The sequence below is a fragment of the Leptodactylus fuscus genome, chromosome 9 (assembly GCF_031893055.1).
Source record: "Leptodactylus fuscus isolate aLepFus1 chromosome 9, aLepFus1.hap2, whole genome shotgun sequence".
NCBI lineage: Eukaryota > Metazoa > Chordata > Amphibia > Anura > Leptodactylidae > Leptodactylus > Leptodactylus fuscus.
Window position 1 is genome coordinate 43,982,912 of NC_134273.1, and position 13,025 is coordinate 43,995,936.

Sequence of the window (13,025 nt, forward strand, 5' to 3'; positions counted from 1 at the left end):
CGACCCGAATATAAGCTGACCCCCCCTAATTTTACCACAAAAAACTGGGAAAACTTATTGACTCGAGTATAAGCCTAGGGGGGAAATGCAGCAGCTACTGGAAAATTTCAAAAATTAAAATGGTCGGAGTTTTTGAGTGCAGTAGATGCTGGGAAAGGGGAGGGGGTGTTTTGGTTGCCTGTCTGCCCCTTCCCTGAGCTTGAGGACTGTTTTTTCTTCCCCCACTTGGAATTCAGTCTGTCTGAAGGTATCTGCAATGCTCCTATTAACCCCTTCCCGACGGAACAGGAGCACTGCAGATCCCCTATATTCAGTAGACCGGGCACTTTCAGACACAGGGATACCTAATGTGTATGTGTTTCACAGTAATTTTCTACTTTTGCATGTATTCTAGGGAAAGTGAGAGTGATTTAGAACTGTTATTTTTTTTTAATCTTTTTTTTTTTTTTGCACTGTTTTATGGGAGATTCTATACATTGATACTGTGGCTGGTCATAGACCCCCCCCCCCCCCCCCCCTAAAAAAAAAAAAAATTTTTTTTTTTTTTTTTGCTGACTCGAGTATAAGCCAAGGGGGGCTTTTTCAGCACAATAACTGGGCTGAAAAATTCGGCTTATACTCGAGTATATACGGTAACTAAAAAGTACACTTGGTCCCGAAAAAAAAAAAAAAAAAAGACACCCTATGCATCGCATACATAGAAGTATAAAAAAAATTGCAGGTGTTAGAATATGGCGGCATTAAGGGGAAAAAAAATTGCCACAGTTTTGGATTTTTATTAAGTGGTTAAAATTTAAATAAAACCAGATAAATTTAGTATCCTTGGAATTGTACCAAACATAGAATACAGATGACATGTCATTTTGGCTGCACAGTGAACGCCATAAAAACGAAGCCCGCAAGAAAGTTGCACAAATACACTTTTTCTTCAAATCCAACCCATTCTGAATTTTTTTTCCAGCTTTCCACCTAGAACGCGTACCCATAGAAATCTACACATTCACGCACCTGGGGCCTTTTAGGCATGTTTACAATTATCATGGAATAACTAAAAAAAAAAAATACTTTTCAAAGTTTATTGCAAAGTAAGGATGCATTCTCACTAGCACTGGGGTCCGCTAGGATGGGATTCCGTAATGGATCTGACCTCCTGGTGACGCCAGCTAAGCCCCCTCCCCTCCCTTCCCCCCACACTCTTCCCAGCAATAGCAGAGTCATAAAAGTTCTTCCCCAGCAACAATACAGACAAAAAGACTGAGTATCACATGTAAACCTAGTACAGGCCTAAAAGGCCCCTGGTGCATGAATATGGGGTAGTCCCAAAAAAAGGTTGTTATACCGAAATGCCTGTAACATAAAAATATATGAACAACTGGAAATTACTAACAACTATATACCTGAGGAATACCTAGAGATTCAAAATTCAAACTAAAGTACTAAAGTACAGAAAAGTACTAAAGTACAGAAAATAGAAAACAAGTAACCTGGCAGGCCTGTGAGGCCCCAGGTATGCGTCCGCCAGCCTTAGCTGGGGTCACCAGGAGGTCAGATCCATTACGGAATCCCGTCCTGGCGGACCCCAGCACTAGTGGGAATGCATCCTTACTTTGCAATAAACTTTGAAAAGTATTTTTTTTTAGTTATTCCATGATAATTGTAAACAGGCCTAAAAGGCCCCAGGTGCGTGAATATGGGGTAGTCTCAAAAAAAGGTTGTTATACTGAAATGTCTGTAACATAAAAATATATGAACAACTGGAAATTATTAACAACTATATACCTGAGGAATACCTAGATTTTCAAAATTCAAACTAAAGTACTTTTACAGAAAATAGAAAACAAGTAACCTGGCAGGCCTGCGAGGCCCCAGGTATGCGTTCTAGGGTTTACATTGTACAGAATAATTAATGGTAGCATCATGAAGAAAAATTTGTCCCGCAAACATTAAGATCTCATATGGCTCTAAGAGCGGAAAAATAAAAAAGTTATTGTGTCTGGAAGGGGGGGGGGGGTTCAAAAATGAAAATTGAAAAATGCCCGTGGCGGGAAGGAGTTAAAAATGCATTAGATGAGGTGGCTCCCCCCTCCACTCGACAAGTTCAACGTAGGAGGCAGCAACCCTAGCACGCACCACTAACACGTTTTCTTTAGCGGTGCTCTAGGTGTGCTGAACGTCTGTAGAGAAAATCACGTACACCTGTAGATTTCCTCCACTTTAAATTTATGCTTAAACCATTTAGTTCTGCCATTTAACTCACCAAACGAGCATATTTCTCCCCTGTCATCTCTTCTCTCTCCTGTAACCCTAAAAGGCTCTTTGAAACTTTTCACTAAGGTCCGGTTCACATCTGCGTTCTGTAATCCATTCGCGGAGTCTGTATGGGGAACCCCCCGAACGGATTACCGAATGCATTGGAAAGCGGTGAGCTTATGAAAGCACATGGACCCCATAGACTATAATGGGGTCTGTGTGTTTTCTGCGCAGTGTCCGTGCGAGTCATGTGGACAGGAAAGTAGATCATGAAGTACTTTTCTGACTACATGTTCCATGTGGACACTGCGCAGAAAGCACACGGACCCATTATAGTATATGGGGTCCATGCGCTTTCATAAGCTCACTGCTTGCCAATGCTTTCGGTAATCCATTCGGGGGGTCTCCATGCAGACTTCCCGAACGGAGATGTGATCCAGGCCTTACACGGAAATAACTGCACAATCCCCAGGTGGCATTGATTCTCTCACCTACCATAGTACTGATCCCCTCACCAATCACACTTCAGACTGTCCAATCTTATATTTTGAACCTGTTACAGAAAAGGAAGTATCCCAGCTACTTTCTTCTTCTCGCCCTACGACTTGCAGTAGTGACCCTTTCCCCTCACATTTTCTCCTATCTATGTCGCCTGCTGTCACGACTTGTTTGACTTTAACATGACTGCAGCACTGGGCATCAGATAAAGTGACATAAATAGGCAGATTAGCAACGTCTAAGGGTTATAAAAGTAACATTTAAAACCTACAGCTTACCTTAAAAATGAAGAAATCGCCTTAGTCGCTTCAATAGCAACTTCGAAAATAGGGCTGCCCACAGCTTCTTGCAGAACTTCAATTGCAGCTTTAAAGATTCCAGTACTAGTAAAAAGCTTTATTTCAACAGGTTGCCTATGAAGCCACAAAAAAGCCCAAAGTCAATCTTTTATTTAAAAAACAAACAAACAAAAAGACCCTACTTTAAAAGCCCCAGTGTACCATTACATGTAGCAAGCAGATTTCTGTCTTCATTCTAGTAGCAAAATTATTTTGCGGCAACCGAGGTTGGCTGCAGCCTGACACCCAGACCCCACACAGATCATCTGATCTAGCAGCCTCCGGGCAATGGAATTTCTTGGTGGACAGGTGACGCATGAAGCACCACTTCTATTCAAATAATAGGAGTTGCACAGCAGCTCCATACACTGCATAGTGGTGGTTTTGGTGAAATAAAGTATGCTCCTATTACTTTAATCGGAGCTGTGCTGCATGTACCTCTCATCTACTAGCAGCTTCCTTTACCCAGAGGCTGCTAGAGCAGATGATCTGTGTGAGGTCTGGGTATAAGGCCACGACGGATTATAAACTGATGGACTATCCTGCAGATAATTCGATATGGGGCTCAACAACCCCTTTAACTTCTTAGGTCACATTCACATAAATATTGTAACCCATGATATTTAAAAGTTTATCAGTAGAGATGAGCGAACACTAAAATGTTCGAGGTTCGAAATTCGATTCGAACAGCCGCTCAATGTTCGTGTGTTCGAACGGGTTTCGAACCCCATTATAGTCTATGGGGAACAGATACTCGTTAAGGGGGAAACCCAAATCCGTGTCTGGAGGGTCACCAAGTCCACTATGACACCCCAGGAAATGATGCCAACACCTCTGGAATGACACTGGGACAGCAGGGGAAGCATGTCTGGGGGCATCTAACACACCAAAGACCCTCTATTACCCCAACATCACAGCCTAACAACTACACACTTTACACACTCAATACCACCTCTCTGACAGTAGGAAAACACCTTGAAACATGTGTATTTGGCACGTGCAGTGAGGAGAGCTTGTCACCAGCAGTGAATTTGGCCCTTGTAGTAAGTTGAGGTTGGCACCAACATTTGTTTTGAAAATCAGGGTGGATTGAGCCTCTAACCAGCAGAGTTTGGGCAAATTCATGGTGGAGGGAGCCTCTAAAAACCCCAGTTTGGACCAATTCATGGTGGAGGGAGCCTCTAAAAACCCCAGTTTGGACCAATTCATGGTGGAGGGAGACTCTAAAAACCCCAGTTTGGACCAATTCATGGTGGAGGGAGCCTCTAACCAGCCCAGTTTGGACCAATTCATGGTGGAGGGAGCCTCTAAAAAACCCAGTTTGGACCAATTCATGGTGGAGGGAGCCTCTAAACAGCCCAGTTTGGGCAAATTCATGGTGGAGGGAGCCTCTAAACAGCCCAGTTTGGGCAAATTCATGGTGGAGAGAGCCTCTAAAACCCCCAGTTTGGACCAATTCATGGTGGAGGGAGCCTCTAAAAACCCCAGTTTGGACCAATTCATGGTGGAGGGAGACTCTAAAAACCCCAGTTTGGACCAATTCATGGTGGAGGGAGACTCTAAAAACCCCAGTTTGGACCAATTCATGGTGGAGGGAGCCTCTAAAAACCCCAGTTTGGACCAATTCATGGTGGAGGGAGCCTCTAAACAGCCCAGTTTGGACCAATTCATGGTGGAGGGAGCCTCTAAAAACCCCAGTTTGGACCAATTCATGGTGGAGGGAGCCTCTAAACAGCCCAGTTTGGACCAATTCATGGTGGAGGGAGCCTCTAACCAGCAGAGTTGGTGGAAATCAGGGTGGAGGGAGCCTCTAACCAGCAGAGTTGTGGGAAAGCAGGGTGGAGGGAGCCTCTAACCAGCAGAGTTGGTGGAAATCAGGGTGGAGGGAGCCTCTAACCAGCAGAGTTGTGGGAAAGCAGGGTGGAGGGAGCCTCTAACCAGCAGAGTTGTGGGAAAGCAGGGTGGAGGGAGCCTCTAACCAGCAGAGTTGTGGGAAAGCAGGGTGGAGGGAGCCTCTAACCAGCAGAGTTGGTGGAAATCAGGGTGGAGGGAGCCTAGTATTAGCAGAATTGTGCAACGCTTATGGTGGATGAGTATGAGGATGCGGAGGAATTGGAGAGGTTGAGTACAGACATGGAGTTTCATGTTGGGGTGCTTTACACAGGTGGGCACAAAAATGAAGGCTCTATCCAGTGGTGGTTCATTTTTATCAAAGTGAGCCGGTCGGCACTCTCAGCTGACAGACGGGTGCGCTTGTCAGTGATGATGCCACCGGCTGCACTGAACACCCTCTCAGATAGGACGCTGGCGGCAGGACAGGACAGCACCTCCAAGGCATATAGGGCAAGTTCAAGCCACAGGTCCAACTTCGACACCCAATACGTGTAGGGCGCAGAGGGGTCGGAGAGGACAGGGCTGTGGTCGGAAAGGTATTCCCGCAACATGCGCCTATACTTCTCACGCCTGGTGACACTAGGACCCTCCGTGGCGGCACTTTGGCGAGGGGGTGCCGTCAAGGTGTCCCAGACCTTAGACAGTGTGCCCCTCGTTTGTGTGGACCGGTGAGAACTTGGTTGCCTACTGGAGGAACTGCCCTCCCTGCCGCCAACGTCACATGCTGGAAACATCTCCATCATATTCTGCACCAATTGCCTGTGGCAAGCATTGATGCGATTGGCCCTCCCCTCTACCGGAATAAAAGATGAGATGTTTTTATACCGGGGGTCAAGGATAGCAAAGATCCAGTACTGGTTGTCCTCCATGATTTTGACATTACGCTTGTCGGTTGTAAAGCACCCCAACATGAACTCAGCCATGTCTGCCACAGTGTTAGTTGGCATGACTCCTCTGGCCCCACCGGAAAGTTCAATCTCCATTTCCTCCTCATCCTCCATGTCTACCCATCCGCGCTGCAACAATGGGACGATTCAAAGTTGCCCGGAAGCCTCCTGTATCACCATCACATCATCGGACAACTCTTCTTCCTCCTCCTCCTCCTCCTCCATTAAACGCGATGAAGCGGACAGATGTGTGGACCTACTCTCCAGCTGTGACGGATCGGATGCTATCCCTAACTCCTCTGTGTGATCTGAGTTATCCCTGATGTCAATCAGGGATTCTCTCAGAACACACAAGAGCGGGATTGTAAGGCTCACCATCGCATCCTCAGAGCTCACCCTCCTTGTGGACTCCTCAAAGACCCGTAGGATATCACAAAGGTCTCTCATCCATGGCCACTCATGGATGTGAAACTGAGGCAGCTGACTTTGTGGCACCCTAGGGTTTTGTAGCTGGTATTCCATCAAAGGTCTCTGCTGCTCAACCACTCTATTCAACATCTGAAACGTTGAGTTCCAGCGTGTGGGGACGTCGCACAAAAGCCGGTGTTGTGGCACATGCAGGCGTTGCTGGAGAGATTTTAAGCTAGCAGCGGCTACTGTCGACTTGCGAAAGTGGGCGCACATGCGCCGCACTTTCACCAGTAGCTCTGGAACATTGGGGTAGCTCTTTAGGAAACGTTGCACCACTAGGTTGAAGACGTGGGCCAGGCATGGAACATGTTGGAGTCCGGCAAGCTCCAGAGCTGCTACCAGGTTCCGGCCGTTATCACAAACGACCATGCCTGGGCCCAGGTGCAGCGGCTCAAACCATATTGCCGTCTCATCGAGGAGGGCATCCCTCACCTCGGAGGCAGTGTGCTGTCTGTCCCCCAAGCTGATCAGCTTCAGCACAGCCTGCTGACATCTACCAACGCCAGTGCTGCAACGTTTCCAACTCATAGCTGGGGTCAATCTAACAGCGGAGGAGGAGGCGGTGGCGGAGGAGGAGGCGGTGGCGGAGGAGGAGGTGGTAGAGGAGGAGGAGGAGGGGGGTGTTCTTCTCGTGTCCCTGCCAGGAATGTTAGGCGGGGAGACGAGGTACACCGGGCCAGTTTGGGAAGCAGTCCCAGCCTCAACTACATTCACCCAGTGTGCCGTCAGTGAAATGTAGCGTCCCTGTCCGCATGCACTTGTCCACGCGTCGGTGGTCAAGTGGACCTTTGTGCAAAGCGCGGAACTAAGGGCCCGCCTGATGTTGAGTGACACGTGCTGGTACAAGTCGGGGACGGCACACCGGGAGAAGTAGTGACGGCTAGGGACGGCATAGCGAGGTGCCGCAGTTGCCATCAGGTCCAGGAAGGCGGGAGTTTCAACAAGCCGGAACGCCAACATCTCCTGGGCCAGCAGTTTAGCGATGTTGGCGTTCAAGGCTTGCGCGTGTGGGTGGTTAGCAGTGTATTTCTGCCGCCGCTCCAATGTCTGAGAGATGGTGGGTTGTTGTAAAGAAGCGCCTGATGGTGCCTTTGATGGTGCAGGAGAAGGAGATAAGACAGGAACAGGGGAGGATGAGGGAGAAGTCAACAAAGTGGCGGAGGCAGATGAAGTGGTGTCCTGGCTCGTCCTCTGGAGTGCATCGCCAGCACAGTCAGCAGTGGCAGTGGCAGAGGCAGTGGCAGTGGCGTGAACGGCAGGCGGCCTTTGTCCTGCCGTTGCTGCCTGCCACTGATTCCAGTGCTTGGATTCCAAATGACGGCGCATTGAAGTGGTGGACAGGTTGCTCTTCTCAGAGCCCCTAATCAATTTCGAGAGGCAAATTGTGCAGACAACACTATATCTGTCCTCGGCGCATTCCTTGAAAAAACTCCACACCTTCGAGAAACGTGCCCTCAAGGTGGGAGTTTTTCGGGGCTGGGTACGAACTGGAACATCTTGGGAGATTCCGGGTGTGGCCTGGCTTCGCCTAAGCTGCTGACCTCTGCCTCTGCCTCTAGCTACCCTTTTTGGTGCTGCACCTGCTTCAACATCCACACTACTTTCCCCGCTTGACATCCCCCCTGTCCAGGTTGGGTCAGTGTCCTCATCATCCACCACTTCCTCTTCCAACTCCTGTCTCATCTCCTCCTCCCGCACAATGCGCCGGTCAACTGGATGCCCTGATGGCAACTGCGTCACATCATCGTCGATGAGGGTGGGTTGCTGGTCATCCACCACCAAATCGAACGGAGATGGAGGAGACTCTAGTGTTTGAGCATCTGGACACAGATGCTCCTCTGTTAGGTTCGTGGAATCGTGACGTGGAGAGGCAGGTTGAGGGACAATGAAAGGAGCGGAAAACAGCTCTGGGGAGCAGGGACAGTTGGGGTTATTGTTCTGTGAAGCTTGGGAATTTTGGGAGGAAGGAAGACAAGACTGTTGGGTAATAGGAGGAGAGGAGGCAGAGTCTGACTGGCTGCTGGACAATGTGCTGTAAGCGTTCTCTGACAGCCATTGCAAGACCTGTTCCTGGTTCTCGGGCCTACTAAGGTTTGTACCCTGCAGTTTAGTTAATGTGGCAAGCAACCCTGGCACTGTGGAGTGGCGCAATGCTTGCTGCCCCACAGGAGTAGGCACGGGACGTGTGAAGAGGTAAACTATTTTGTGTTATGTTTCCATGTGATTTCTTCTTTGTAACCTTAGTGGTGGTACATAAGACCCCAGATCTGGTAATATCTCTGTGTGAATGTTCTATTACTGCTTCTTATTTCTTTCTTTCCTCATTAGGCTGGCCACCTAATGCTCTATTTTCCTACTATTTCTTGTCTTACCATCTGGGAACCATATACTAACACTAAGGAACTGTTCACATTAACATGGATTTATAAAGTGTTTTTGCATATTTACCTGCATGAGTGGAGTTGCACTGGGTGTGTCCGCCCTGATCTTATAAGAGGCAAGTCTGCAGCAACTCCAGGGTTTTATAGGGAAAACTGCAGAGGATTATGGGAAATGTCTAAGGTATAAAATGATTCCAATTCCCAGAAAGCTGGGTATGGGTGTGTTGGTGAAGTTCACATGATGAATTGTTTGTGAGACTACAGCAGCCTGAGGTACAAGGTGTTTGTTGTATACATTATGGAGATTTTCTGAAGAATTATTTTTTTTGTTAAAACTGGACATCCTGAAGTAAACTCCTTGGATTCTTTTCATCAATCAAGGTCCGATTGTTTTTTTGAAAAATCCCATGCTTCACATATGGTGTCACAAGTGGGATGATTTTTGGAGTATTGCTGTAAGTACTCAAGCCTAAAGAAACAAGGGAGTTATGTACAAGACACGTTCCTGGCGTATTAATGCAAAGCCACCAACTAAGTCTGCAAAGCGAACTGTTGCAAGGAAACTGGTGAATATGGAAAGTCAAGGTGTCAGACAGAGAGCACTGCTAGAGGAGGATGCAGAAGTGCAAGGAGCCACAGCTGCTCCATTAACTCCAAGTGTTGCTGAGCCTTCTGAAAAGACTTTACCAGAGAGCATTGCTGACCTTATGAAATGGTTAACTGTGCAGCAGATCCAAGCTGAAAAAAGGCAAATGGAGGAAGCCAGGAAAAATTGCGAGGAATTGCGACGTCAGGATGAACGCTGGAGGGAGTTGTTTCAAACTCTGAGACCGCCTGTTGCTTGGAAAGACCCTCGCATGACCAAACTTTCTCCAGAAGATGATATTGAAGCATATTTAACCACATTTGAAAGAATTGCACATACCTGTCAGTGGCCTAAGGAACAGTGGGTTGTAAGACTGGCGCCATATCTTACTGGACAAGCCCAACTGGCATATAGCCACATGAACATGAATGATGCAAATAACTATGACTTGGTTAAAGAGACTATTCTAAGGCGATATGACATCAGTGAGGAAACCTATAGACAGAGGTTCAGAGAACTCAAGTACAGCTACACTGATGGTCCAAGAGAAGTCTTTACTCGCCTGCAAGACTTATACATGAAATGGATGAAACCAGACAACAAGACGACTGAGCAGATTAGTGAAGCAATCATACTTGAACAATTTTTACAAATTCTTCCAGCTGATGTTCTTGCTTGGGTTAAAAAACATCGGCCCAAAAATGCTGACAAAGCTATTTCTTTAGCAGAGGACTTTATCCTAGCAAAGAGAGACCTAAGCAGGTCTGCAACTGGCCCAGCCAAACCATTCAGAACTCTCTCTGGAGGGAGAGGTCAAAAAGCCAGAAGTCCATTAAAAACTGTCACCAGTGAAAAAATGTGCTATATTTGCCAAGAAAAGGGACACATAGCTAAATTTTGCCCCAGGAAAAGCACTAAAGGCACAAAGTCTGGATCGTTTTTTGCTAGCAGTGACTTCATGCTGCCAATCCAAGTTAATGGACAGAACGTGGATGCTTTGCTTGATTCTGGCAGTAAATTAAGCTTGGTAAAGGAGAACCTAATAACTCAGAAGATGGACTCTCCCAAAGTGCCAATTACTTGTGTTCATGGAGATACAAAAAAATACTCCACATCAAATATTGACCTGCAGTTGGATGAGAAATGTTTTACCATGCCAGCAGTTGTTGTTCCAGAACTACAAGTACCAGTGATCCTTGGAAGAACCACACCCGGATTCAAAGATTTGCTAATGGGGAAAAGCCAGCTGTCTGCTGTGACTACCAGAGCTAAAGCAAAGGCACACAAGAGAGATGAGACTTTGGAGGACATTTTCCCATTCCATGAGGACATCATGGAGCCGCCATCATCAAAGCCTCTGAGAGTTCCAGGACAGCAGGATGTCTCTAGGAGAAGAGTTTCCCTGGATGGCAAGTATAAAAATGCTGACTTGTGGGACACTGATATTACATTTGAACAAAAACAGGACATTGACTTGTATGCATTGTATGAACACGGTTTAACTAACAGTAAAGTGGTTGCAGAAAGTGGTAAGCAGCTTGTTACACCCTATTATCTGGTGGAAAACAATATTTTATATAGAGTGTGTAGTCACCCAAAAACAGGAGAGCAAGTGCAACAGTTAGTTGTGCCAAAAAAGTTTAGACCAGAAATTTTGAAATTAGCGCATGATATTCCTGTTGCTGGACATTTGGGTTATAAAAGAACTTTGGCCAGAGTACTCTATCGGTTCTATTGGCCTGGAGTTTATGATGAGATCACTACTTACTGTCGTAGTTGCCCAATATGTCAGTACACTGCTTCAGCTCCTCCCAAAGCAGAGCTTATACCCTTACCAATAATTGATGAACCATTTAATACTGTGGGTATGGATATTATCGGTCCACTAGAAAGAAGTTCCAAAGGTAACCGTTTCATTCTTACAATTGTTGATTACTGTACCAAGTATCCTGAAGCCATACCTATGCGCACAGTTACTGCTAAAAGAGTTGCAGAGGAAATTTTGAAGGTGTTTAGCAGGGTTGGATTACCTAAGCAAATCCTTACTGATCAGGGGAGTAACTTTACATCTTCCTTTCTGTTAGAAGTTTATAAGCTTCTTGGTATACAGCCTCTCAGGACTACCCCTTATCATCCACAAACTGATGGGTTGACTGAACGGTATAACCAAACCTTGAAAAACATGCTTAGGAAATTTGCACATAACGATCCAAAACTGTGGGACAAATGGTTGCCCTTTCTATTATTTGCCTATCGTGAGGTTCCACAAGAGTCTACAGGGTTTAGTCCTTTTGAATTGTTATATGGGAGACGACCCAGGGGACTCTTGGATGTTATTAAAGAGGTATGGGAAGGTAAAGATGGTCATCAGAAGAATGTGGTGGAACATGTATTGGAAATGAGAGAAAGATTAATGAAATTGATTAAGGTAGCTCATGATAATGTCCACAAGGCAAAAGTTTACCAAAAGAAATGGTATGATCAACATTCCACAAATAAATCAATTAAAGTTGGGGATAAGGTTCTTCTCTTACTTCCCAGCAGTGAGAATAAGTTGTTGGCCAGATGGCAAGGGCCATATAAAGTGGTTAGACAAACAGGTCCTGTTGACTTTGAAATTGAAACCCCAGATAAAAAACAAAAAAATAAGGTTTACCATGTAAATTTATTAAAACGTTGGATTGAACCAGAGGTTAGTCCTAAAGATAACACTACGTGTACTATTGTAGCAGAGTCTTCACAAGATATGTCTGAAGAAATTTATGATTTGTTGAAAAATTGTGCTCACTGGTCAGAGGTAACATTGAATCCAAAGTTATCTAAAGAGCAATATTGTAACCTGAGGAAGATTATTGGGTCTAGTTCACATATTTTTGGAAGTAAGCCTGGCCGTGTGTCTTTAGTTTCTCATACAATAAATACTGGAGATCATCCACCTATCAGACAGAGACCTTATCAAATACCTGAAAAATTAAAGGGTAAGGCTGAAAATGAGGTTCAAGAAATGCTTAAATTGGGAGTTATTGAACCCTCTAAAAGTCCTTGGTCATCACCTGTAGTGATGGTTGGGAAAAAAGATGGGGCAATAAGATTTTGCATAGATTTTCGTAAAATTAATGCTATATCTAGTTTTGACAATTACCCAATGCCACGTATTGATGAGCTCATAGATAGATTGGGGTGTGCAGAATATATTTCTACCCTAGATTTATGTAAGGGCTACTGGCAAATTCCACTTGATGAGAAATCAAAAGAAAAAACTGCTTTTGTGATGCCTAATGGTCTGTATCAGTTCAGAAACATGCCATTTGGTCTTCATGGTGCTCCAGCCACGTTTCAAAGAGCCATGGACTTACTCTTGAAGGATCATACGGAGTACAGTGCTGCTTATTTAGATGATGTGGTAATCTTTAGCAAATCATGGGAAGAGCACTTGTATCACTTGGAAAAGGTGATAACAAATTGGGAAAGCAGGATTTACAATTAATCCACGTAAATGTGCTTTGGGATTCCAAGAAACAAAGTACCTTGGGTTTATTGTGGGTAGTGGTAAAGTAAGGCCAGAGATATCCAAAGTACAAGCCATTCAATCTGCGACTATTCCAGCCACAAAGAAAGAGGTCAGATCCTTTTTAGGTCTTGTTGGCTATTATAGACGTTTTATTCCAAACTTTGCTACTATCGTTGCTCCCTTAACCGACCTAACTAAAAAGAACAGTAG

General features: G+C 45.5%; 1 protein-coding gene across 1 annotated transcript in view; it reads right to left on the reverse strand.

Annotated features, from left to right (window-relative positions):
* MEI1 (meiotic double-stranded break formation protein 1) overlaps positions 1 to 13,025 on the reverse strand; it is a 268,519-nt gene that overhangs the window by 164,036 nt on the left and 91,458 nt on the right. Inside the window, exon 11 of the mRNA XM_075286804.1 lies at positions 3,027 to 3,161. Within this exon, the coding sequence (XP_075142905.1) occupies positions 3,027 to 3,161 (135 nt within the window). The remainder of the gene's footprint in view (positions 1 to 3,026; positions 3,162 to 13,025) is intronic.